The following is a 27,968-nucleotide window of genomic DNA, read 5'->3' as shown; positions in this document are numbered from 1 at the left end:
AGCAGAAAAATAGTGAAAAAGTTCGCGTTCGAGCTCGACCTTTGAAATATAAAATTTCCATCAGTTCCTTCAGTCGGTACTTTTATTTACTTATCGTTACATGCAAAGCTTGCAGTAAGAGGTGACTACAATGGTAGGAGAAGGTTGAACGGTTGAACTATCGAACTGTAGTGCATAGGCTCCGGCCTCATCAGAAGCAACTGCTTGACACAAACAACAATACCGAAACCGAAACTGCTTCAGCGCACTATTTGTATTCGCGGAAGCCCTACCATTTACGTAGCTTACGACGCGCTGTGCAAAATAGCGTGCGCCGGTTGTTTGTTAGCATCACGTGATCTGACATGGCGGCCGGTGGCTGCTAGTGCCGTCGAGGCTGTTCCAAATCTCGCAAATTTCGCACCTAAATTTGGCCCCAACTCCCGCCTTCCGCCGGCATCATGACGTCCAAGTGGACCGTCTCCATAAGCACCCTTATATCCGCTCTAGTCATTTTCTATGCCATATACTACAAGAAACAAGCCGACGATGTTCTACGAGAGCGGCTGCAGTTAATACTCGACGGGCTGTTGAAGGCGGAGAGGCAGGTCTCCGTCGCCCCAAAGACTCGCATCGCGATTGGTTTTGGCTCCTGTCAAGATTTGATAGTCCAAAGCTCTGAACTGTTCGCTCACATAGACCCACCGGATGACCCGCAACACATCGATGTCGTCGAGACGGAGCGCGATCTTCAACGGGTCTTCGCCTACTACTTCCGTCATGGAGCAGCAGCAGAGTGAGTTGGTTACGCACTGTGCTGCGTCCCGTTAATTTCTTACGAAACTTCCGTGTTTGTCTCATCCAGTGCATTTAGATTGTATCAGTAGCTGTGCCTCGGTCGGGATAAAGTGTCGCTGTGCCTATGCGTGGTGGTTTCATAACAAGCGCGTTTATGCTCATTATTTACTTTCAAAAGCACAGCTGATGCCAAGTGTTACTGACCTTTGCCTTAGCAAAGCGAGCGTGTTTGTCAGCTTGGCTTGAAATTTAGTACGTGGCATTCGTACTACGTGGACGAGGGGAGGGGTAGACGATAACATCGTGTTTTATTTTTCTTCTCATTCTAACCGGTACCGCCGGCCTTCGAAAGCAACGCTAGCTAGAATCACTCAACACTGAAAGCCGACTGTGTCGCTTTTTATTTTTTTAGATTAATTGAATTCAGCGTTCCACCCTCCGCAAACGTTTCTAGTTCTCCACTGTATGATCTTTTTGTGTGTGTGTGTTCTTTTAGAGCTGATAGGATGCGTGCTTGCTGGCTACTTGATTTCTAATCCACTTGACAGCAGTTTAAATTGCAATGAAAGGGAGGTGTGTCGAAACGCCCCTCACAAAGGTGACACGCATCCGCTTGTCTTTGTCTCTATCGTTATCCCTTCAATCGACGAGGCTGACCATTGTTTGATGTGGGTTTGACGCACGCGATGTAGGGGTGCACTTTTCGCGTTATCAGCGGTCACTGCGGCCCTCCAAGGTGATCAACGCAGGAGGCCCAAGTACGTGGCGTGTTATCTCTCGAGTGGCCGCTGAGGTTATCAGCTTGTTGGCAGAACTGCAGAAAACGCAGGTGTCTTGTCCCAAGTAAAAGCTGAGACAGCGATTCAGGTTCTTTGTTCTTACCGCGATGTGACTATTGGCCTTTTCCTGCACATAATGTAAAAATGCACATTATAGCAGTAGTTTTAGCTGCTGCCTGGGCCAATCAAGAGTACTACGGTCATGGAAGCATTATCATACTGTGTGAGACTGTGTGAGATTAGTGTGCAGGTTCGGCCGTAATGTTGTGTTTTCCATAGTCATAATAGCATTTTCTATAATAGCATACATTGGCTAACAATGAAATCTTGTCACTGTTTTATTGATTTGCAGCTGGTTTTGATATGCATGCACAAATATGATCGATTGTAGCTGCATTTTTCATTACTGTGCAAAGCAGCAGCAGCTGTATTGCATTGCAGGCAGCCAGTGCGACATGCTAGCCTTAAAGGTCACATTACACTAAAAATACATAGATAGCAAGCACATGCTATCAATCATGTGCCATTTCTTTTCATTTTGCTGTGCTTCTAGTGGGAATGGGAGTTGAGCAGAATCACATTGCGAGTTGGTTTTGAAGAGGCCTAGTAAAAAGCAGCTGCTGATTGCCGCCTTCTCCAGGCAAATGCATCGAAATAAGGTAAAAGATATCTGGCACAGGCTTTCTGCTTGCTCGATGCATGAGTCGAAGTTCTGGAGAGGCTGCTGCAACAGCTGTCAGTCCTACCACAGTTCCCGTTTTTCTTTATTGACATGGCCCTGTGAAAAAAACGGACGCACAATGGTACAAATTGTTTGAGTTTAAGAAAAGTCCTCTAGGCAGCTGCGCTCCAAGTATTATGCGTTTCTCCGTCGACATTTGTTTTACATAGCTTGGTAAGAATAAAATTCTGTTGGGTAGAAGACCTGAAATGCAGGGTGTTTGATCGGTACCTGGCTGTAGAATTAGAGGTAGGTAATTTAGTTCGGTTCACTGAGGACTGCGGGTAGGGAAAATTTCTGGAGCACTCTGCTGAGCAGTCTCTTATAGCCTATTTTTGTTGTTTTGAAAACATTCTACCCTTATACCATAACAACCTGATCCAATGCTGCTTAACTGGAATAAATTGAAAGCTTGTTAAAATGTTTCAGCTGGATTCAAAGCCATCTTCACTTACCCAATATTGCAAGCGTGGGTAAGTGAAGCGATGGTTTTGCTGCTGTTGTATTATCTGTATTTTTGTAGCATGTTTATTAGACTTAAATTATAACGCAGCAGCAAAAAGAGAATATTTGAAACAAAAATGTCACAGCCAGGCGTACTGTGTGTCTTTCATCTGTCAAGCATTCATATCAGTCATAGGACGACTTTAGTGTAAAGAATATTTTAGAATAGTTGTTTTGTTCTTGGCATTCTTGATTTGTCAGATATTCACATCAGTCACAGACGTACGTCTTTAGTGTGAAGAACATTTTAGAATAGTTGTTTAGTTGTTGCATTCTTGGCTTGCATTCTTTTTAGCAGTTTTCTGCACACTGTTAAGCAGAATGGCTTTATTTTACAGAGTAGGTGTTCCTCGGGTGTTCATGTTAACTGCATTTGGCCTTTTGCACTATTTACCATGCCGGTGTTTCCCACATGATGTGAAAATAATTTTTCACTTCACAGTGCTTTGACGTTGGCATTTGGTGAGCTTTTTTTTTTTTTTTTTACTTGTTCCCCCACACACGTCATCAGCAGGCTATTTTTACATCGAAATATTTGTCCTCGTCTAAACGTTCCTCTACTCCACACTTCTCATGGAATGTATCTTGATGCATCACAGTTTGCATATGGAAAAAGCAGTTGGTGCCGATGCTTGTGCTATAATCATTAGCAGCCTCATAAAGTCATAAAGCCTCGCTTTTCCTTGCTAATGTGTCAACACAGATTAGCTTCAGTTTGTCCCTAGCATCCCATCAGGTATATCGTCACGATAACTGTCGCTCTTCGTGGTGCAGGCGTTTTGTGTCGAATGCAACCCTCTTTGCCGAGCTGGTCAAGGTGGCGAAGAGTTCCAGCAGCGCCGAGTACCACATTGGGGGTAACGCGCCACTGATGGCGCGGCGATTTGCCCTCGAAGGCTGCGAGGTCCTGCTGGGGGCGCACATGTCGCGCAAACTGCGCGCCGAGCTTCCCAAGGGCGTCACAGTAGCAGGACCGGAGGTAGCCGAGGACGACATCCACCTGTTGCTCGAGTACCCAGCTGGTGAGCGATGGGGACACCTTCACTCACCACGGGCCAACAGGTGGGTGATGCTTAATTTTTGGGGTTGTCACTACAAAGTCTTTCAGAGGGGAAAACCAGGCTATTTCATGCTGACCGAGCATGTAACATGCTATGACAGCCCTTCACGGCTTATGCGTTGCACTCTCACCTGTCGTACAGAGGGCCTGGGTTCGAACCCATTGGCAACGAATCTAGTCAGGCACATTATACTTAGTGGCAGAGGTAGAGCCACATTAGTTTTCATTCCTTTTTAGAATCTTGACACTGCTCTATGTGTTAGGAGGAGGTGCTGCACAAAAAGGTGCAATTAGATAGCCACTTTTATCCCGAACGTAGTACCTGCTAATTCTGGGGATCACAATCTGATTTCGATACAAACATTGCGTTCCTTAGAGTGCTTAAATGGGTTAACAGTGTTAATGCGCTCACCCCAAGATCTATGACATTGACCTATATTTCCTCAAAACAAAGGATTGGGAGTGGCCAGGAGAGGAGAAGGGATTTTTAACGGCCTTAAAGTGATAACTGGGTTTTTCTCTTGTGTAACGTAGCATCTGTATTTGATTCTTGGCCTCCCCACACCCTTCTATGCCCGTGCCTGCCTCCACCTTCACCTTTTCTTCGCCCATTTTATTTTAGTACTGACTGCACTTTAATAAGCTGTAGCCAATAATTTCGCAGGTTGGTCATTATTAGTTGAGCATGCACATTGGTTTGCAGAGCCTTGTGCCTATAGGCTCATCTTTGCTTGGATGGTATTCGGAAAGCAACATGAACTGAGACACGCGGGGTTCCTCGGCACCCTATTACATGACACAGCACTGTTGTTTCAGTGATAATTAGTAATAATTAGAAGCAGTGTTTCCTCTATCATCGGTTTTCAAAAACACGTCCGGTTCACTTTGGCACGATTGTAATTGAAATTGAAAGACTCACCTTTAGTGAGCTTATATATACAGGGGGTCAGCTAAATGATTGTGAGCCCTAACCCAGTGAAACCAACTAATAGCTGTTCAGAGTTGCCTGTCCTAATCAGCAGTATTTTTTCATTCGCCACAGCTAATTAATGTAAGACTAATTAGATATATTTTTTTATTTATGAACTTGAGAAAAAATAATGCCAGTGGAAAAGTTGTAGACTGCCTCGAAAATTGGCTAGCTGCATAGTTTCCATCATGCTACGACTTACGCAGCTTTAATCGCTGGCTTTCAAGCTGTTACTTCACCAGCTGCAGATTTAAAGCATTTGCTAAGTGTATGCACAAAGCTTCATTGGAGAGTCCACCGCAGAGAAAAGTGGATTTTGTTATCTAGGACCATCACGAGAAAGGTTTTTCGGTTGTGCAAGGTATAATTTTCAGCCGGCAAAAAAAAAAAATGTAGCTAGCGGTTTTAAAAGGTCTACACCATTTGCGTTTACTCTTTTTTCTTGAAGCCAATAATTAAAAAGTAAGCTAAGTAGTCATTACTAACTGTGACTCTCACAAAAAAAATAATACTGCAGACTAGGCCAGGCAACTTTGAACAGCTCTAGCTGGTTTCTCTGGGATAGGACTTGCCATATTTTTGTGAGTTGTGAACTGAAACCTCAATTCCAACCCTAATGAAGGATGGTTCACCTTCTTAAGCTGTTTAACCCTGTTAGACGAATAAAATAATATTAATCATGGAAGTTGTACAGCATCTTCATTCATATATGTATATCTTAAATCCATCTTTCAAACGGCCTTTAACATTTATACTGCTTCTGAAAATGGCTTCGAGAAGGCCCAGGCTTGGATTTCAGGAGGAGGCGATTGGCTTAAAAGTTGTTCATTTAACCCTTTCACTGCCGCTCCCCAGATAGAAACTTGATCAGTTCGTTTTGGGCCCTTGATCTTCGTGGTTGCTCCTCGGTGGCTTGACGAATGGCACAAGTACAAAGACATGCAGCCTTTGCACGTTTTGTTGTGCTCTCAGCATAGGAAGTTGAGACACTATTTCGTGTGTGTGTGATCTTCAAGTTGAGCGCAGGGAAGCCGCACTGTCAGATCCCATTCGCCCGCAGTACTGCCCGAGCTTTGTTTGTACAGAAAAGGGTGCAAAAGCTGCTGCGGATAAGCGATAACACGCGCCACTAAGCAGCAGGGCTTGCGAGGTAGCACGCTTCTTCGTTTTCACTTTCATGGGTTTAAACAAGTGATCATGTCATCATCTCGGTCCTAGAAAGCGAGTAAACACGAGCACAAGTATGGTATATATGGTATGTATAGTTTGAAGTCCAAGTGTGAAATAGACTATGAGCGATGAATAATAAGCAAAGTAAGATGGCGCACATTTGAATAAAAATTTCAAAGTATATTAATATAGCTCAGCACGATGAACGTAATTTTCTCTGTAAGCTCGTGGCAAACGTTTGCATTTGCGCTTTTGTAGCTCTCCTGTAAATCCAAGAAAGGAAAATTAGAGCATTCTTGCGGACCTCCATGTAGGCATTACCTATGAATGGCCTTGACTAGTACCTCAACGATTTTTAAATTTAATCAAACAGAGTAGAACAGTTAAGTTGAGAGCACAATCACGGCAGAAGTAGAAAGAACAAAGAGGGCGAGTTCTAATTCAAAGGAACTGTATAGCTCAAATTGCCGGTAATTTTCTACGTTGTCTAGAGTGTAGGTGCTTGGAGAAGCAGAAAGCCCAACAAAGGTTTTTCAAATAAAGACGATTCTTCCAATTGTTCATAGCATCATCCATCTCCTTGCATGCACTAGCGTTCGGCCCGGAATTTGACAAGTGTAGGTGATTAGTATTTTTCATGCCTTGCGCTTTCTCCTTTAATTTAATTAACCGCTGTACATTCGTCCGGAAGGAAGCTGATACAGCAGTCTGCCTGGTAATTGCATCTGGCAAATAGTTTTAAAAATATCAGAACTACTCTCAAGGCATAAATAGAAACATTTTTTAGCGCGAACAACTTGCATGCTTTGAAATATTCGCACGCGCGTATTGGTTTCCAAGGCAACATCGGTTATGGCCAGCATTACTGTGAAGGCATGCAGCGCTTTTGCCCAAACACCCACGTCACAACCGACCGCAGCGCAGTCTTTGTTTGCAAACAGGACACTTGTCTATAGAGCTTGTTGGCTAAATTTCAAACAACAAATAGAGCGGGTGTTTCTAGATCCATATCATTATTATCATCACCACCACCACATCGTTTCATTCTTGTCTCAGCAGTGTAACTATGGCCTAGAGCACTGTGGTCACGGCAAGTAAGCGTGCCGTGACCTGGTGGATTAATATATCCAGGAACTGCTCATGAATTCTGACTCATATGCATGAGACGATGATGCAGGTAAGCTAAATGACTAGTCGAGCGAAGACAGCGAGGAAGATCCCTTGCCACCTGAATACAAGGAAGAAGACGAAACCCAGCGAGTGGAATAAAAATTGCTTACATGCCCTGCAGAGCATTGTAGTGCATCACTAGCATAAACTTTGCACAGAATTGAAATGCAACAGATTACGGGGAACCCTTAAGCTCCACCTTTAAGGGCATGATGCAATAGCATAGGCTACCAATATAAAGCCCTGCTTTAGCCAAGCTGTATGAATGCCACTGAAACCAGCTTCCATCACCAGATTTTCGGTGGATGGGCCTTCTAGTGCCATCGCATTAAAAACGAGCCCGTGCAGCATGCAAAAAAAAAAGAAAAAAAAGTTCAAGTAATGAGAAACAGGCTGCAAGCAACTCGGCAGTGAAAGGGTTAAATGGACAGGGAAGACAACTTGGCACACTTTTTGCTCTCAGTACTATTATGGGCTCTTGAGGGCTATGTTAATGTGTGTTTAGCAGCTAAAGCACTTCATGGAAAGTTTGATACAAAAAGAAATGGCAATTTTTTATTCCCACCTGTCCATTCACAGTTTTGATGTCAAGACCGGAAGGGACTTCGTGATCAATGTTTGCAGGTGGATGGCTGTGTAGCCTTGGCTCAGAAATCCATGCTCAAAAAAGAAAATGACCATTGGTGCTGATAGGGGCGGTTATGAGAACTCCATTTTCAATTAAAGCAGCCTCTATTGTTGTTATAGTTCTATAATCGACTGATTCAGGTCTATATGATTGCCCCCTTCGTAACGCTTGAAAGGGAATCTCGTGAATGGCTCAGCTTGTGATGCTTCCCATAAACGCATTATTGCAAGGATGCACTTGAGCAACTCATTTGTAATTTCCTTGCTCTCCTTGATTGAAATTATTGATTTTACTGATTGTATTTGTTGTCCTAGTTGCTCTCATTGTATGTTTCTATATATATATATATATATATATTAGTATTTTTTTTTGTTTTTGTTTCAAGATATTTGGCTTTGCTCATGTATTGTTTTATGTGCATTGCACCCCCCCCCCCCCCCCCCTCCCTCCCTTTGATGTAATACCATGTAAAGGGTACTTAAAGATTTAGTAAAGGATGACGATGATGATTCGGATAGAAAAGGTGCAGGGAAGACTGGACTGACTGCAAGAGTGTTACGTCTATTTACAGGCTATCTATCGATTAATGCGCCTTTGCCCTATAGATGCCACTGATGTTTCATATGCTTTTGTTGCATGTCAAAAGTGTCCCCCAGCGCTTTTTCGCACTATACTTCGGCGCAGATTCATCATACACAATGACCACACCAACCCCAAGATGGCTGCCATAGAAAACTTTGTGCCAGAACTGGAGAAGTTCAAGCCCAAGCTGCTGGTTGTATCTGCCCTTCAGATGATGGATAACTTTCCATTTGAGAAAGGTACGGCGGGTCAGCTTTTTGTTTTTCTCTCTGTAAGTGATGCATATCGCGATTTCAATGCGTAGAAAGCCACCAAAAATATAACATAACATAAAACTATAACATGCTCAACAGACAAAAATAGAGGCAGGTGATGATTGGTAAACATGCAAATGAAGTCTACTGTCTGTGAAATGAAGGAAAGCACAGCGAACCATTTTTGTGTGTGTGCATGCTTGCGTGTGTGTGTGGGTGTTGTAGTAGTCTGGAGGGTCAGGAAATTAAACCGAGTAACAATCATGGATTATTGCAATTTCGCATTAAGTAAAAGCAGGGGCAACTGCCTGACTGGAAGCTTTAGACATCCCTTCCCTTCAGATTGTCATTCCAAAAGTTCATAAGCCCTCCACTGTGGCATCCCTCATAGGGTGAGTCAATTTGGATCGTTAAACCGTATGAACCAACCGTAAACCATCCAGCAAATTTTTTATATGCAAAGAGAAATGGAGGAAGGTGTGTAAACAAATGCTCACTTTCTCACTTCTCGCTTTGTGTAGTATTTTTGGCGAGAGAATCAGAAAATTTTTTTTTTTATTACTATTATTAGTCTGCATGATACCCTGTTAAGCGAAAACTAGCGGCTGCGAGCCGCAACTATGTTCTGCTGGTTGAAAGCAGCTTGTTGTGGCTCAGTAGCTTTCACTCGTTGGCTAGAAATTTGGGCAAAAAGTAAGCCACATTAATATTTTTATTCAGAATGTTGAGAGCAATTCAGGGATAGGGGAGACAGCTTAGGCCAAGGGGCGCTGCGCCGCTCTGCGCGTCAGTGCCCTCTCAGCAAAACCTCCGCGATGCATTGAAACGCACATTGTTGTCTGCTCCGTGCTGGAATTACGTGAGCATGCGCTTCGATTATTGCTCCCCTCCTCCTGCCAAGTTCCGGCCGCCATCACATTACAAGAAAGGGGGGAAAAAAAAAAGAAGTACAATGATAAAATTACACCGAGATTTTTCGTAAGACTTGTGTGGTAAACGGTAACGGTGTGGTAGTCGGCCCTTTTTTGTTAAAGTATCTTGTACCGATCTTATCTCGCACCGTTGTTTGTCCCTGTTGGGTCCGCAGCAGTCATCGCGAAACCGAGTTGGCCTCGAACAACAGATATGTCAATCGTTCTATCCTCATACGCGATCTGGCTTCGGGAGCTGAAAACTACACATTCGCTCGAAGAGATAACTGAACTAGGGATTGCACAGAGTAGCTGTAGAACTAAGAAGACAAAGGTTTCCATGGGAAGATGTCCCTCTCTGCATGGGAAGTCATCAGGCATTTCCTCGCTGTTTGTCTCGTGGAGGGAGAGAAAACTGCCACAGGAAGGGCGTGCTTCTGCTTCTGGTGAATGACCCAGGTCGTTAGGAACTAGTGATCCTTAAAAGTAGAGAGGTCATTAATTATGGACAGCAGCGACGCAGCAGCAAACTTCCCCTGGCTGCTGTTGGCAAAAGCCAAAGGGTAAGGGGGTGTGTTTTGTGCTATTGTAAGGAAAATGTCAAAAATGCGGCAAAGACGGGCACCGCGCGCGCTGGTGGCATCCTGTGTAGCCGTTACTCTGCTGAAGTGAATGGGTCATTATGGGTGGCAGCGTTTACTTTCATTGACCTCGTTGGGGGGATGCCTAAAAGGTCAGTCCCCAAAAAGTTGAATGGGCCCCTTTCAAATGAGCAGTCACAAAGGGAAAGGAAGCTTCCCAACCGGTGCCCGGAGCACTCGTCGTTGTGTACACATGTATCAATGATTCTCCACTAGAAGGCTGGACCCATCATACTCTGAACAGCATGGGCAGAGGCATCGGGACTTCCACATTATTCCTTACTCTCCCACACCTTAACAACACAAGATGTGCCGTGCTGCCTCTGGTTCCTCAAAATACCTGTGGCTTGCCTCTCGCCTTCAAGTAACGAATCCACATTCATGTCTTTTTTTAAACCCTGCCAACAAGCGCTTTTTGAAAACAATGTGCACGGCGATCGTTTTTCAAAACCTGAAGCAGCATGCAGTGACAACAGTTATCAGTTAATCATAATTTCTTGGTTTCGAAACCAGCGATAAAAAGCACGTTTCCAACCAGTTTCTTTGTCAGCCGGGGAACTGAAAAAGCAAAAATGGGAAACCCCATTGGCGAAGAGCACTGGCTTTGCGCGTGTCTATACGAGACTGTTCCAACTCCTCCTCATTCTCCTGCTCCGTGTGCACGTGCGGCTGTGTCTGGCACGCGCTCCGGCGCGGGCGGTCTGCGCAGATTCCTCAAACAGCCGTGCGCGGCCGCGGCTGCGTGTAGGTTTTGTAGTTCCTTTCCGCTCCATTGGAAACTGAGCGCTGCCATCGCGGAGCAAACTCCAGCTTGGGTTGCCTATACTGTTGACTTGTTATTTGTAATGCTGCTCCACCTATTGGATTCCTTTGGAGCAGTAGTTGTACATTTCTTCATTCGCACAAAAAAAGAACCTGCTTCTGGGCTTTTCGTATGTAAAATCTTGCCTTGCCTTCTTGGATAAACAAGGCCTTCCCCGTGGAAGTAAATGTGGTATCACTTGGCGTGGAACATTCGGCCCCGTAATTATTTTTCAGGGCAGCGAGAGAAGCACGTCCGGGAGGTGCAGGCCCTGATGAAGCACATGGACCGGTCGGTGCCGCTGCACTTTGAGATGGCCTCGTACGTGGACCCGACACTTCTGCACGAGCTGGTGGAGCACGTGCTGCCGTACTCCGACTCATTAGGCATGAACGAGCAGGAGCTTCCCAACCTGCTGAGCATCCTCAAGTACGGCAACGTCTCCTACGTGGCCGACTCCTATCCCCGAGTCGCAACCGTGCTCGATGCCATGCGCGACATCTACGAGTGAGTGCTCAGAATTGTCGTCTCATTGCTGTTTGATGTATGCTAATTGCAACAATACACAGCTTGCAGCAAAGTGGTCCTAAGAGGAAAGGGGATGAAGGGACCGTTATAGGGAGAAAATAAATGCGCATGAAAAGGACAGTGACACACCAATCAACGTACAAAACAGTGCTGAGCTGGGTTAGCTGATGCTGGCTGCTTCTGCCATCGCTGTGAGCTGGTACAGAGCTCAGAAAAGGGAAACAGACTCTAGGCAGTTGGACTGAACTTGGAGATTGGGTATCCCGTCATTGTCACACCTGCCTTCGGGCATACGTCAGAGAAATTGAGTTTCAAGTTTACCTGGACGCAGCTTCCGTTTGCCTACCTATTGCTTCCAAATTAGCTAGTGTCTGATGTCATAAGTATGCATGGCCATTGGCTGGGAAGACAAAGCCAGCAGTTATAATTTTGTGGGTTTGCAAATTATTGGTGGTTGAATTAAGAGTTTTGAGCTTACTAGCATGTGGGATGTCGGTGTATGCCAGTTACCGTAAAAACCCGCGTATAGTACGAGGTTTTTTTTCAAAATTTTAGGATGTAAAATTTCCGCCTCATACTATATTCGGGTCCCAAAATTTTCAGCCCCAAGTTCGTAGTTCTTGTATCGTTACAGCCCGGAAATATCATCATCAAGGTTCGCAACGAAGGATGCGCCGTCTAGTGGTGGCGTCAGCTACTTTTCTTTCTCTGTTTACAGTGTTCTAGAACACTTGATGCGTCGCCATTGTCGCCGTTTTGGACATTGTGGACATCGACTAAGCTACTAGGCGAAGCGCGTATGTCAGTGACAATGTCGGGTCCACGGAAGCAATATTCAGCTGCTTTCAAAAGAAAAGTAATAGTAACAGCTGAGACCATCGGAAATTCTGCGGCAGGGCGACAGTTCGGCGTCACCGAGGGCAGCATTCGTGGATGGAGAAAACAGAAAGAGGCCCTCTTTGCCTGCTCTGGCCTAAGACGAAGTTTCCGGGGGCCAAAAAACGGAGCATATCCGGAGATTGAGCAAGGCCTGACCTCCTTCGTACAGGAACAGTGTGGACGACATCTGCCTGTGAACATCGAGTTGCTCCAAGCAAAGGCAAGAGAGATCGCAGCGGAAAAAAACATCCCACGGAGCGATTTCAAAGCCAGTAGGCACTGGGTGTCTCTGTATATGCACCGCGCTGGGTTTTCGTTGCGTCGAAGGACGTCAATATCCCAGAAGCTACCCGCAAGCTATGAGGAGCAGCTTGTGGCGTTTCAGCGGCACGTTATATTGCTGCGAAAAAATGTGAACTTTCCGCTGGGACACCGATCAGACTCCGGTGTACCTAGACATGCCCTCTGCACTCACAGGGCATGAAAAAGGCAGCAGGCAAGTTTGTGTGCGTACGAGCGGAAATGAAAAAACACGGGTGACCGTAATGTTGGCGTGCACTGCGTATGGCCGCAAGCTACCACCCTACGTAGTGTTCAAGCGGAAAACTTTGCCAAAAGGTGAGCAGATTCCCAAGAATGTTGTCATCCGATGCCAGGACAAAGGTTAAATGGACGAGACTTTAGTCCTGGATTGGATAAAGTCCGTATGGTGTCGGCGGCCTGGAGCACTGCTCGGTTTACCGTCAATCCTTGTGTTGGACGCCTTCCGCTGCCACCTAGCAGACTCTGTCAAGAGACTGCTACGCGAATCTCACACCGAGCTCGTCGTCATCCCAGGAGGGATGACATCGCAATTGCAACCGCTCGACGTATGCATAAACAAGCCTTTTAAAGACGCCGTGAAACGCTGCTACGCTGAGTGGATGAGGTCGGGAGACCCCGAAGTGACTCCATCGGGGCGACTGAAGAGGGCTTCTCCAGCAGTCCTCTGCAAGTGGATCGCGGACGCATGGGCTACCATCCCTGAGGAGCTCATCGTTCGGGCGTTTAAAAAGTGTGCAATTTCTAATGCACTGGACGGCACAGAGGACGAGTTCTTGTGGGAAGAGCTGTCCGACAAACTATCAGACGTTTCACTGTCTTCTGACACTGAAACGGACGACGAGTGAAAACGAGATGCTGTGAAAATAAAGGCCTTCTTCCCTCGTATTATTTGCGGGTGAAAACTTTTTTTTTCCATTTTCGCTACCTCATATTGCACCTCGTACTATACGCGGGTTCGTACTATACGAGGGTTTTTACGGTACATTGTTTGCACCGGCAAGCTTAGAGCAACGCTCATCTTTTGATGCACTAAGTTCGGTAAACGTACAAACCTTTCAGGGAGGCTGTTGGTATAGCCGTCCAAATCTTTAACTGGCGTGCACGATGACCGCCTTTTTGGTGCTTATGCACCTTAGGGCAGAGAAAACTTGCCCTAAAGTCAAGATTAAGCGAGGTCTTGGCGAGCCCTTGCTTATACTTGAAATTTTCACGGGTTAGCTTCTCTGTAGCAATCATAGTCACAGAAAATGCGGCGTCATGCACACCAGTTAAAGGTTTGCCCGGCTGTACATGTGTGGTACCTTGGGTCTCAGGAGTGGGTTTTGTGGGAGCAGTAGTGGACCAAGTTGGGTAAGCGTCATGCAAGGTTTGGGTCGAAGCAAGCCAAGGTGTTCAGGTCTAATGTCATCATTAACCCCAGAGGGGCAGCTTACAGACCTGCCATCAGCACTGCCACTTGGAAGAACAGGCGGCTCTTCAGGATTGCAACATCCCGGTGGGAGAGCATCGTCCTCCACACAGATGACAGACAGATACAGTGGCTCTTATGAGTGGTCTGCTCAGTCAGCACAAAGGAGATGGATCACGCAAGGCTGCGAGGTAGACATAGAGGTCATCCAACCCCGTGCACAGATGTATTATTTACCTATGCAGAGCAGAGGCAGATGTGCCCAGGTACAATGCTGTAGAAACCCAGTTATAATACAGTAAAACCTCATTAATTCTAAGTCATCGGGACCGTGAGAAGTCTGCTAATTAAGTAGGTTTTCGAAATAACCGAACCCACCAAGAAATAAGACTCCAGCAAAAAAAGTTCATTGAAGGAACGCTTTACCTTTATTCAGCATATTTTGGATTACTTAAAGCAATCAGAGATGCTGGTTTGCTGCGTCCGTTAGTTTGCGGCTCCAAAGGTCATATTCTCGAGTTGGTCAGCTAGGTGAAGCATTTCAGAACTTCCACTATGGTACTCAGCAAAACTGTGGATAACGTTCGCCGATCCGATAGCTTCACTGAGAATAGGTACCTCGGGAGGCTCGTCACTATCGTCGCTGTCATGGCGTATGTTCGCAACAGCAGTAACCTCACTCTCCAAGTCTGAGTAGCCTGTCTGCTCATCTCTCAAGTTTAGACACTCGGCGAAGCCGTCTGCGTTGGACTCTCCATCCTCTGCACAGAGTGCATTGATGTGGTCACAATACCGGGCTCCTTCTTCGTCAAGCGTACATGGGCAGTTTTTGTTTGCAGCATGTTATAAAAAAGTGCAGCCTTGTCAAGGTTGTGAATGTCATCTGCACCGTATTCGCTAAGCAACGGCGCCAAAGTATACTTCTTCCAATTCTCGACAACACTCTCATTAGTATTGCTGCTATGACCACAGACAGTCAGAAATGTCAAATTATTACGCCCTTTAAAACGGCTAAACCATCTTTACTACACTTGAATTCTTCGTGCCCAAGTTTCAGAGCCAGGCCTTTTCCCGCAGTATTGTTCCATTGACGGGGAGATGGGCTGCGTTTGCTTTCTGCAGACAGTGAAGCGGAGCAGATTCCACATCTTGATATGCGGGAGCCGGCACTCGTGACTGCTTCGAAGAACGTGTCTTGCCATAGGCCTCTAATATCATCGACTTGTTGCTCTGTATTGTGGACAACATTAAGAGGTCTACGCCGTGCCTTTTAGCAAACTCAGTCTTGGAACAAGTGTTCTTGCTTGCTTCTTGGATCAAGCAGAACTTCTGCTGCAGCGTTAAATTCTTCTATTTCGGCATTTCATTCACTAGTGCGGTCACAAAGCTAGCACTTCTGCACAGCCCAAAAAACCGGCACAGTAGCTGACCCCTAACCTCCGTGCACAACACAAAGAAATTGTACAGGCGAGACCTGCGTAGCAGCATCAGCATCAGAGGCACAAGGGAAGAGCGGTCTTGGCACGGAGCACGGACTGCTGCTGACACAATGCGAAGAGAGGGTGAAGCATGCAGTGGGATGGAGTTGCGGCGAGATCACGTGACAAAAACTGTATGCCCGCAGTGTTGCAGTGAAGCACGTCTTCTGTGCAGGCGCGCGTTTCAGCGGTCCGTGGGACGCACTATGGACCGATTTTTGTGCCAGGAGTGCTTCGGCTAGGGTGCTTCACCTATAAATCATCGCCATCACTATGTGGCTTTGCCTTGCGGCTCCGTAGGGCCGTCGTTTCGCCGGGTTTGCTGCGAAACATGGATTAAGCACTGCCGTATAGCACCCTAAATTTTCAAATTAACTGGGCTGGCACAGGTTGCGGTTTGAATTGTCTGGTCAAATTTACATTGGAAAATACGGGACTGCAGAAAACCTTCGAATTACCCGAGGTCGAATTGTCGAGGTTTTACTGTAGTTTCTTTTTCTTTTTTTTTGCATTTTGCACCTTGAAATTTCTGCCTTATATCCAAGTTTACTGTTTTGATTACTTCTCGCAGTATCAGTATGCTTTGTGGAGGAGGTGTCACCTCATCTTGGCACTGGATGCCATCGTTCTTTGGTGTTACTTGGCCATTTTGCCGACATTGACTTGTCGAGAGTGCAGAGACAGTATTCAGCTGTGTTTGAAAGACAAGTTATAACAGCTGCCAAGACCACTAGGATTTGTGAGACTGGTGGCAGTTTGGCATCACCGAGGGCACCATTCATGATTCGAGGGTGCAGAAGAATGCCCGTATTTGCGTGCAGTGTCCCAAGCAAGGCTCTTTGGAAGCAGAAGGACAGAGTATTTCCCAAGAGGGTACGAGATCTGATATCTTTCAGGCAGAAACAACATGCAGCTACAAGCTAAGGCAAGAGAAATTGCCCCGGAAAAAGGCACTCCACAGGGTGATTCCGAAGCAAACAAACGTTGGGTGTCACATTTTATGCACAGAGTTGGATTTTTGTTACATCAGCGAACATCAACATCCCAGACACTTCTTGGAAGTTATGAATAGCACATTGTGGCCTTTCATAGGCGCGTGATATCGCTGCAGAAAAGCGTCGGTTTATAGCTGGGAAAGATCGGCAATGATTATCAGATGCCTGTATATCTTGACGTGCCATCGGCACTCTCAGTGCTCAAAAAAGGCACTAAGCTTATTAACATGCGATCAAGTATGGTAACAAAAAGGTATGTTACCTACGTGGTAGTTATACAGAAGACGCTTCCAGAAGGTGAGGAGCTACCCGAAAATGTCATTGTCAAATGCCTGGACAAGGGCCAATTCTGTAAAGCAATTACCGCTCGAATTGTACCGAATTAGTCATTGTTCCTGGCAACTGCTAGACATTGGCATTAACATTGCAATAGGTGAGGTCAAGAGACGGGTGACTAAATCAATCCTATCCAGCAATCAATCCTCTGTGCATGGATCGTGGAAGTTAGGCCCACCGTCCCGGAGAAACTTACCCGTCACGCTTTTTAAGAAATGTGGCATTTCTAAAGACTTTCCCGAGAAAGTGGCACGGGCGACGAGTGAGAACGAAAAGGAGTGTCTGAGATGCAGGGAAAAGAACGGATGTTGTTGTACAATTTCTCTCACTCGCATTAAACCCGGATGAGAACTTCTCATCTTTGCAGCCCTCAAATTACACCTCGCATACTGTACGGCTCTGTATTATATTTCTTTTTGTTTTTTTTTGTTTTTTACAGTAAGCATTTGTAAACAGCACGGTAAGGGCTGATATTTGGGGTAAGCAGGTTACCCTGAATATGGTGGAGCCATTTGAGCTCTGCAAACCGGATCTATTATTGCAATAATTCGAAACTGGTGGGTTGCTGCCATTCAGGTTCTATGCTTTGTTTTTCAACCCACAAAAACACCGCGCATGCTCGCGACAGACATCAGCGCATTGATCTCGTGTTCGATTTTAGCATTATCGCTTGCAGGGCTCTTGCCACATGCTGACATTGAGTTTTGCAGTGAAAGCTCGTTAATTCGAATTTCACGGGACGCTTAACAAGTTCGAAGCCGAATTCGAAATAACGAGAGGCATAAAAAAAGAGCCAGAATTGAGACTGAGTTGCTATACTCGGGGCAATGCAGTGGAAGGTACGAGCGCGAGCCGCCAGCCTCCACAAGCGTGCTCTTCGCATGCTGTCACAAGCCAGCAACGCAGACTGGTGAACTGGCGGCGCGCGCTCGTACCTTCCACTGCACTACCATAAAGAGCAGTCCCTGAGTATAGAAAGCACTTGCAACTCACTTTGTTTATTGACGAAAATAATCTAATCACTTTTTGCATTTTTTCTTTGAAAGCAATGTTCATCACCTTGCTCTCCAAAGTGCGAAAGTAACGCAGAGCATCGTCTTCGCCCTCCTCGAAACTGAAAAATATGCACACGACACCGATCGCCTCTATCACTTGCGAAGCTGAGGGTTGCACTGGCGCCTCTTCTTCGTCCTTTTCATCATCATCGACGGCAGGTTCTTCGCCTGTTACCTGCGTGATCATGTCCTCGTCGCTCATAGCACAACACACCACTGCACTGCTGTCTGTGTCGATGTAGTCGTCAAAGCTTACGTCTTCTAGTGCATCACGCAAACCTGCGGGGATGACTTCCTGCTGACTGGACTCATAAGCTGCTTGTGTGCCTGTGTCCTCATCGGCCACACTGAAGCCATAGTGCCGGAAACAGTTAGAAACTGTTGCTGCCGTGACCTGATCCCAGGCACACACCAACATATGCAAGGCTGTGATCAGGTCACAGTGTAATCCTTCATGCCCGCGCACAGAACCATACGTTCCAACACGTGGCCCCTGTAGAATGACTTCACATTCTTAATGACGCCCTGGTCCATCGGTTGCAGGGCTGCAGTTGTGTTCAGTGGGAGAAAGACGAGCTTTATAGCCTTGAGTTCCACATCAACCGTGTGTGTGGAACAGTTGTCCACAATCAAAAGAACCATTCTTCCGCTCATTTCAAACTTACGGTCGAGCTTGATCAGCCACTGCCTGAATATTTCTCACGTCATCCACGCTTTGTGATTAGCGGTGTATTCCACCGGCAGTGTGCAGATGTTCTTGAAGTAGCGAGGCTTCAGAGCCTTTCCTATGACAACAAGGAGGGGCAGTTTCTCCGTCCCTGTCATATTTGCTGCGATCAAGACGGTTACGTGCTCCTTACTACGCTTCCCGCCTGCACAGCTGTCTCCCTTGTAAGTTATCGTCTTACTTGGTAGCAGCCTGTAGAATAGCGCGGTTTCGTCCGCGTTGAAAATATTGTCACGCACTTCCCGCAGTTGTATTTTCTCACCCGATTGTAGTGGGTGAGCCAGTCATCCGCGTCTTCCCCAGGCTTGCCATAAAAGGGTCGGGGTTCCCGATAAGGCTGTGGGGTAGTCTGTTGTGCTGCTGGCATGGGCTGCGTTGAAACATCTTCTTGCGCGATCTCCGTCCGTAGGGGGGGTAGCCCAGCAATTCTTCTGCTTCGGCGGTGCAGGAGAGGTTTCGTGGTGATCTGTAACCCGCAAACTCCACCACACTTGTTACGAGGTTTATTTACAAAGATATTAGGATGCGCTGGAGATCAGCACACCAGAGCGGGCAGAACCAGCTTCCTCTTCCGATTATCCCGCCAAACCTCATCTTCCTCCAATACAGGACCGCGGGAAGTGCACGCATGTGGCGAATAGGCTTTGAGGTACTCCTGCAAAGCACCCATTTGCCATGTCGTGCACGTTTCACTGTTCACATCTTTGCTTTCGCCCAACAATGTGCGAAACACGGGTGCTCAGGCCTAAGTCCCTTGCGACTGCTGGCGAAAACTTCATTTCCGTATGCATCCTCAATCGCTCTTATTTTTTATGTAAGTTGAGAGCGTGCTTTTAGGGATGCAATGCTTCTTAGCAATTTCCAATTTGCTTGCCTTTCTGGCATCCACCTCACGAAGGATTTCCACCTTTTCCTTCAGCGTTTTCGCGCTGTATCCTATGCCGCGAGAGCACATTGCGAATCCCAACAAAAATTAGGCACAACGGTCGAGCCCAGCGAGTCGAGTCGAGCAGCGCTCAACACATGAAATAAGAGCCGCGATGCCTCGTTGACCTCACCCTGCTCATCCGGGCACTATGTTGATGGCGATGACGGTGGGTGCGCTGGATTGGATTGGATCAGAGCGTCTGCGCCATCTATCATTACACCAAGAAAGCCTGTAGTGCAGTCTGAAATACTACCCCCGTGACGGTGTGCAGTTCGAATTATCGATGGAGGTGCTGATGTGCGTGCAAAATAACGAATTGGTTTACCCATAGACACCTATGCAGCTTGGCCGGACCGTGACGGCCAGTTCGAATTATCCAAAAGCTAGAATTAACGAGGTGTGAATTAACGAGCTTTTACTGTAGTATAAAGAAGGGTCGAGTTAGCCAGTGCTATGAGGGCTAGATGCTGCTCTTCTATGTTTAGGTAAACAGGAAATTCATAACTTCTGTATTTGTAAGAGGTTCAGATAAGGTTGAATACTTTCAAAAATCATGTGGAATTAAGTAAAGTAATAAATAGTATTTGAAAACTGTTTGAAATACCAAATATTCGCACACCTCTGCACGCACGTGAACATGACGGATAACCTTTGGCAAATGTTCAATTTAGCAAAAGTTAAAAACACTTTAAAAAATAATTAAGAAGAGTTTGGCATACAGTTAGTTTCTAGCTTGAGTACAAGTTCCTTGTAGTGCTTCTGTTTAGACAGAAGGAAGCTAATGAAGCCTCGTCTGGGTAACTGTCTCGGTAACTAATGCAGTCTACTGCTGAGCTCAAGGACGGGGCTTTGATCCTGGCTATTTTGACTGCATTTCAATGCAATTTGAAATGTGAAAAAAATAAAAAGAAAAGTTGAAATGTGTTGTACTGTGCAAACCCCAGGTGGTTGAAATTCATCCAGAGCCTTCGGCTAGGACATCTCTCGTAGCTTACATTGCTCAGGGATTCTTTTGGGACGTAATGGGCGTCCTGTGCTTTTGGTGCGAATGCAGGCTGCTGAAGGTCAATGCACCGCCTAAAGGCAGTGGCAAGCCTGGAGACGAAGACGGTCGGCGGCCGCTGACGCGCCTTCACATCCACACCCTCGCCTTCCAGGCCATCCTGATTGCTAATGACTCGCCCTGGAAAAACTCACTGGCTGCCGCGGCCAAGGCGGCTCTCACCGCTCATCGCTACACGTGCGGCTCGCACGACATCGACACGGCGCATGCACGTGTCATTATGGATGACTCCTTCACCACCAGCCGCGGCACTGGTGCGCGCCGCATTCCATTTAACAACAACCGGCCGGTTGCCTGCTGGCAGGAACAGGACTTCGAGATCTGCGTGGCACCCGTGCTGGTCTGCACAAAGGTCCTGCACACAGGGGGAGGCGGGGACAATGTGTCGGCCGCCGGGCTGGTGCTGCAAGTCTAACCGTGACGGTGTTTAAACAGGAGCTGGACTAGATTCTAGTGCTTTTGTAACGACCAGACATTATAGGCAGAAGGAGAGCATGCAAAGCAGATTCGAGCTAAGAATTCGAAATTTATAAAACAGTCATAGTTCAGGAGATCAGTTCGAAAAGAGTGGGCAAAGTATGTGCCAGGAGCAGTTTTCTATTATCTTTACTCGACTTTTGCTCACTGCTCCACTTAACTATGTGCGTACGATAAAATGTTAGCATTCCGCTTGCTCTCTTATCAACTCCAGTTAGTCTCACTGTTTGTGACAGCATTCAAATATGTGGATGGCGAGTTTAGCTGCGACTGAATTGCTGAAACTATTGGAAGAACCCCAGTACTGTACGAGGTTTTCAGCCTTTTGACCAATGTAATATGACCAGCAGATTTGTTAGTACTTGGTTCGAGTGACGTTTTGGTTACGAGTGTTCGAGTGACTCTTTTTGGCTATGAGTGAATACCAAGAAAACTTTCAGAAAGATTTTAATAGGTTGCAGCAGGAATGCATGCCAACCCGATATAAAATTCTTAGTGAATTTTGTGTCTGACCAGAAGGCTGCTATACTTCGGCCTTGGACCAGCATGTAACATGTTTTGCCTCTTGACTCAAATGGAATTTTTTCCTTTGTTTCTAGTTATAGCCAAACTGTCGAAGGGGTGTTTTGACAAGCACTTCTAGGGACCTCTTTTAACTTAAAGTCGTGATCTTTCCATCCAGATTTTCAACCTACATGAGCTGTTGGTTTGTAAGCCGTGACCGTCGTAGTTTTACATGTTGGCAGCAGACAAACAGGCATTGTAGTTGCTTCCCTTTACTATGCTACATATTACTCACAACATGCGCCGAGTCATCAATGCTTAGTTGTGCAAGGCAGTGAAGTCTTGCCAATGTTTCTTCTTAGCCCCGCCGGGATGGCACAGTGGTTATGGCGCTCGACTACTGTTCCCAAGGACGCGGGATTGAATCCCGGCCTCGGTGGCCGCTTTTCGATGGAGGTGAAAAACAAGGTGCCTGTGTGCTGTGTGATGTCGGTGCACATTAAAGAACCCCAGGTTCCAAGGACGCGGGATTGAATCCCGGCCTCGGTGGCCGCTTTTCGATGGAGGTGAAAAACAAGGTGCCTGTGTGCTGTGTGATGTCGGTGCACATTAAAGAACCCCAGGTGGTCAAAATTTCCGGAGTCCTCCACTACGGCGTCTCTCATAGTCTGAGTCGCTTTGGGACGTACCATCTTGCCGATACTTAAAATAGACACCCAATTTTTGGGTTCGTGTTTTATCATTTGTTATGATGCCTAGGACATCACTGTGCATGGCCCACCACCTTACATTCGCCTACGGCTGCTGAATAATTTATAATCGAATTTCGTTTCTCACCTGTTTCGGTTTCGGTTTCAACAGCCGAGCGATGGCTGTAACGTCACAGTCAAGTCTAGGCCATGCAAGGGAGGAAAATTCAGCAGTATAATCATTGCTGTGTCATTCGAATTCACTACAATGATAAAGCCAGCCTGCCTCAAAAACAGGAATCGCTACAAGTGAAGAATGAGCGATTATATCACTGTTTTTTCATGCCGCGCATCAAGGCATGACAGACGTCACAGCCATCTCTCGGCTGTCGAAACCGAAACTGGTGAGGAAAAAAAACTAAATTAAAAATTATTTAGCAGTCTCAAGCAAAAACCGTGTGCGGATCGATATACAGAAATGGCTTACACATCTTTAATAAGAAGAAAAATGGCACCAAAATTTGGTGTCTGTAGTCCTTTAAGAATTGTGTTGTTTGGTGCTGTGTTGAGGTGCCGAAGTATTCCAGAGCACTTTGTTCTACACATTGCGGTGGCTTGCAGGTTAACCAGTAAAGTCCCTCTACACATAGTGAAGGTGTTTAGTTCAGGGAAGATTTAGCGATAACAGTGCCTTTCTCTACCAGTTATAAATGGTGGCACAACTTTGAAGGTGCGTCTTGGTCATTTGAACACTTGCCACAGTGTGGGTTTAGGGTTTAGAAAAGAAACATGTATAAACACCTTCCTGCTTTGCAGAGACGCTGAGGACAAGCAAAAATTTGCCTGTACCAATAGAATTTGAATTCAGATCGTAAAGCCGCTAGGTTCATTGAAAAAAATAAGGTTTTTGATAAGCTAGGTAAGGCTAAGAAATTAGACATCTTTACCATCGGCTGTTTTCATTCATAATTGCATTGATATCATCAGGTATATGCAGGGAACTAGCAAAAAAGAATTAATATTTTCAGATGCAGTTTTCTTGGCTATATTTGTAGTCTTTTTTTTTCTCATTTAGGGTTCGCATAAAGGTCTTTAATTGAGCAGGCACTAGTATAACTGCAAAGGTTCAGACAGTTTGTTTTTGCTGAAAAAAATATATATATGAAGTTGTGTTCAGTCTCCCTTGAAGTTTGAGGTGTGAAGAGCATTTGTGCCGAGTATATATCTCCTTTACTGTAATCATTTAAATATTGAGAATGCCTTCGTAATGTGAAGCACAAGGCACCGTTGTACTGTGCTGTGTCAGTGCATGGTAAAGAACCCCAGTTGGGCAAAGTTGTCCATAGCCTTCCACTACGGCATCCCTAATAGCTGTTGTTGCTTTGGGGCACTACGCCCCATAAATCGTAGATAAAGAGAGAAAATACTGTTGAGTATTCTAGGTCAGTTAGGCCTACAGTTGCAGTTTGCTGTAATGTATTTCTTTTTTTTTTTACAGTACAGTCTCAACGATAACAATTCTGCCAAGGTTGTTGTAAAACATATTTCTATCATCCAAAACTTGCAAAATTCATTTGCAAGAGTGCGAGACGTGAATTCACACATATGTTCTGACGGCCAATGGAATTTATTTACAACCACTAGCCGCCACTAACTGCTCACAGTGTGTACTGCTACAGAACTAGTTGTTGCAGTACTGATTATGCACTGACAGCAAGTGTATGTGCATTCATGGCTCGCACATTCCTATTATTCGTTGCGCAGGAGAGCGTTCGAGCATTCAAAATTGCCCACATTTTATGTGACGCACTTCAGCCAGTGAAGTGTACAAGTTACCATCATCCTAAAATTCACATCAGCTGGAAAATCGTGTTGTTGAGATTCTACTGTAACTGCGTGCGAGTTTACTATAATAGGTCCTGTTGCATCAGATATAACTCCGCACTGCATTGCGACCTAACTATATCGGAGGCCTCTGATTTCATTCTCTTGGGGGATTAATGGTATCAAGGGCTTGATATAGGTCGCTGTTGATTCCAGTGTGTAACGACATAAGTCTGCAACTTTGTAACTAGCTACGGGCTCATGAAAGGAAGGCTTAGGTATTGTTTTGTAAAAGCACCTTGCCACTTGAGGGTGATATTACACTCTTTTTGGTATCCGCGAGTGAGGTTGACCAGCTCGCTTTGACAAAGTTTGACGGAACGTCATAAATCCGCAGAGAATATCGAACGGAAAGAGCTCTTACTTCAAGACCAGGCCTTCTTGAATTTTCGGCTTCTTGCTCAGTGTACTCGAAAGATGGGATTTTTTAGAAGGGTTTTGGGCTTTATCTGATATAAAGAGCAGCAAAGCTTATGTTGTTCATGTTTGTAATGTTTAGGCCTGGTCGAAAGTGTTTGGGGCATAGACTTGTCCTTTCAGCCATGCAGTTGGTTGCTCATGGCACCCCTAAACTCCTAAATATCAGGAGAGCCGTCGCCTCACCCTTCAGGGCTTTTTTCTTCCTCAGGCTTTCAGGGCTACTATAATACCAGCTTTCGTAGCAAAAAGCATGCATTGGGTTTAAGAGAAGCATTTGTATTTTTTTTGTTGCTTTATTGCTTTACGGAGATTTTCGCTTCTAGGGGTGGTTTTGTGATATTAGTCCTTTTGCCAATGTATGATGCTTACACGATTGTAATTCGACGATTGCACACTTTGAGGGCTGCCATAGAACGAAAATGAAATAGTAAGTACGCAGTAGCGTCTCTGACTGGCATTGGTTTTGATTGAAAGTTGAACCCGTTCTCCCACTTTCAATTTTTTGTTTAAAATGCAGGGCAAGAAGTTGACTTAGAATCATGTAAATATTGTGCATCCACTGTCCAAACTTTTAGAAGAAAACATTAGGACAAGAATTCAATTTTTCGCATACAAAGCGTGCTTAATATTTAATGGAACGCTGTGTAACTTTCCTTCTGAGAGGCTGGATATATTTATTCCAAGTTACGTGTCAAGACTGAAGTGAAATTAATTTTTTTTCCCTAGTTTGTGCGCCATAAACGTTGAATGCAGTTTTACAGGAGTGTAATGGAGTCCATTTGTATGCTAGGGGGTGTTCTGTCTGTCTGCAAATGCCCTGCGTGCATTGTTGTATGTGGGCCCTATTGAAATGTTCGCCAGTACCTGCACTGGATAACATGCAGGCCTGCTCTGAGGATATGTACTCCTTCCTTGGTTTCACTGTAAAGAAAACTAGCAGGTTTTTTTCAATGTCGAAATGCGCACTTTTTGCTGCTCATTTTGTGAGCGTCGAGAAGTAAGAGTCAAAGTTCGCACAAATGTTTCGCACATATGCGCTCTTTTTTTACGAGCTTTCATTCACATGGACTTTGCAAATGTTGTGAGCAATCAATGAAGGCAGTTTAAAACTAGCACATGCTTTTGGTTCACTTAGAACCTTTGTCCGGCAATTACTTACTAAGCTACTGCTTACTGAAGGCATTTTCATTTCTTGAGGGCATTCCATATTGGTCCTGTAGATTGGAAATATTGCAGGTAGATGACTTTTATTTTTATTTTTGCTTTGCTCTGTGCACTGGCAGTTTTTTTTTTTTTTATTCGACTGTTATTCAATGATTGTTGTGGTTGGACATTGTGCTATATGTGGAAGTAAACATCTATCTTCAATTATATTTGCTTTCAGGCAAAGTCGAGACTGGCATTCAGGTCTGTGCGCTTGGCACAGTATTTGAATTACTTCTTTACTGTACAGAGCGGTTGACAAAGCTTGTCATTTGAATCTTGACCACTTTTGTAGGATTAGATTTAAATTGTACTGAAAGAGCTTGAGTGATCATGTTGGGCAAAGAATAGGGCTTTTTTTTCTATATCCGATTCATATTTTCTAAGTTAGACGTTCGGCTGTTGAGCAGCTTTAATCATGCATGCCATGTGGTATCTGTCATTGTCATATAGCTTCTTTTTTTCTCTCTGATTGAGGCTGACTTAAAGCTTCCAGCGGCATTTTTACATCTGGAAGCTTTATTTTGGGTTAGTTCTACATTTCATACATTCTACTCCAGATATCTTGTAAAAACATTTCTATTGAGTTTTGTTGTGAGCGTGTCGATAGAAATTATTGTGAGGTGTTCTTCTTTTGAAAACATTTATATTGAGTTTTGATGAGAGCATATTGATAGACATTTTTTAGATGTGTAGGCTACCCACATCTTTTACATGTTAGTGCCACACGCAGGAAGCCAGTCCGTGGGACAAATCAATTAATGCTGAACATTAGTTTTCTTTTTGTGTTGGCAATTTTGTCACATTGTAAAGTTCACCATTCCACCTGTTGCAAGAGAAATTGGAAATGAACATTTAGTTGCTTTTTGACTTATAGCAGTTCACATGAGTTCATCTTAGCCAATTGCTCCCAACTTGTTCTGGGAATTCCTTGGTCAAGCATCTGCTGTGCTATGTTGTCAAGAAACATGGTAATTGTCTAAGTATGCAGAACTAGTTATGCAGCTTTAAGGCTCTGCTGGCTGTGTCTGCATTGCAGAAGCAGTATGAAAGCATGGGATTTAGACTTGAATGCTCTGAAATGTAGAGCATCACCTTGCATTTAATGATCAGCCTTGTTGCTTTTGAGCATCATTATGTTGGCACATTTATGGTATCATGGACGAAGAGCTTGTCTCAAGCACTGAAGGATATTGGCAGGACAACCAGATGTCACAGAAATGAGGCGTGATCATGGTTTCCTTCATGGTGAATTATGGCCGCTCGGGGGAGGGGGTCATATTTGAGATATGTATTTCCTGGGCATTTTTGGTCGAGCTTGTTTTTCCTACCTGCAATTTCCCCCTGACCACCCCATCCTTAAATCTGCCCATGGTTCATTTTGAAGCTGCCCAATCTAGAAGCACAATAGTATACAATTTGTGATGACCATTTGGAGTTTCATCTTCTCTTTCCTTTTCTTTAGGGCCCAAATATTGAGTTTCTTGAGATGTTTTGAATTGTGATATACAAGAAATGTCTGTGTGGTTCTCATTCTTTTATGTGAAAGGGTCTTTAGGGCGTACTATGGAAGCAGTGTTATGCGACTTTATAGTGATGTGGAAGCTGCGACCAAAGCAAGGCACAATTTCAAAGGTTTGATTTGTCTTTTTTGGTTCAATGTGGTCATTTTGTACTGTTTGAGCAGGTTTTGTAATAAAGAAACCTTGGACATCAATTGACTGAGCTCTTGTACATTTTTACTCACAGTGGTGATTACAGCATTCGTGCACAAGACTATGAGACCGAAGAACAGGCAACGTTGACTGCCTATTGCTGTATTGTATGCTACACACTGTGTGAAGCTAACTCATACGTGGCTTTCGTTAACGGTCTCTGAACGAATGCAGTATTAAGCGTTGTTCTTGTTAGTCGGCTCCTTGTCTTTTGCCAGGACTGCTAATGCCTTCCGCTGGACCCCAAGCCGCAGGGCTAACACTTGATTCGAGCCTCATCTAATAATGCCTCCATTCACAGATATTGATCGTGCTTCAGCATTCATCCTCATCGCTAATACTGGGCAAAAAAAAAATGAATTCAGCACTCTGAAGCTGTATCTTTA

At 45.1% G+C, this 27,968-nt stretch overlaps 1 protein-coding gene across 1 annotated transcript; it reads left to right on the top strand.

Annotated features, from left to right (window-relative positions):
* The first annotated feature begins 306 nt into the window (after positions 1 to 306).
* Positions 307 to 27,584, top strand: LOC146172885 (ADP-dependent glucokinase). The gene is made up of 5 exons (XM_084585601.1): positions 307 to 775; positions 3,556 to 3,843; positions 8,464 to 8,600; positions 11,206 to 11,476; positions 20,682 to 27,584. Exons 1-5 carry the CDS (start codon positions 441 to 443, stop codon positions 21,103 to 21,105), a joined length of 1,455 nt encoding a protein of 484 aa, XP_084441727.1. The 5' UTR covers positions 307 to 440; the 3' UTR covers positions 21,106 to 27,584.
* The last annotated feature ends 384 nt before the right edge of the window (positions 27,585 to 27,968 follow it).

This window comes from Amblyomma maculatum, chromosome 11, assembly GCF_055883805.1.
Source record: "Amblyomma maculatum isolate TAMU_Amacu chromosome 11, ASM5588380v1, whole genome shotgun sequence".
Lineage (NCBI taxonomy): Eukaryota > Metazoa > Arthropoda > Arachnida > Ixodida > Ixodidae > Amblyomma > Amblyomma maculatum.
The sequence above is the reverse complement of the archived record's forward strand: the minus strand, read 5'-3'. Positions and strand labels throughout refer to the sequence as shown.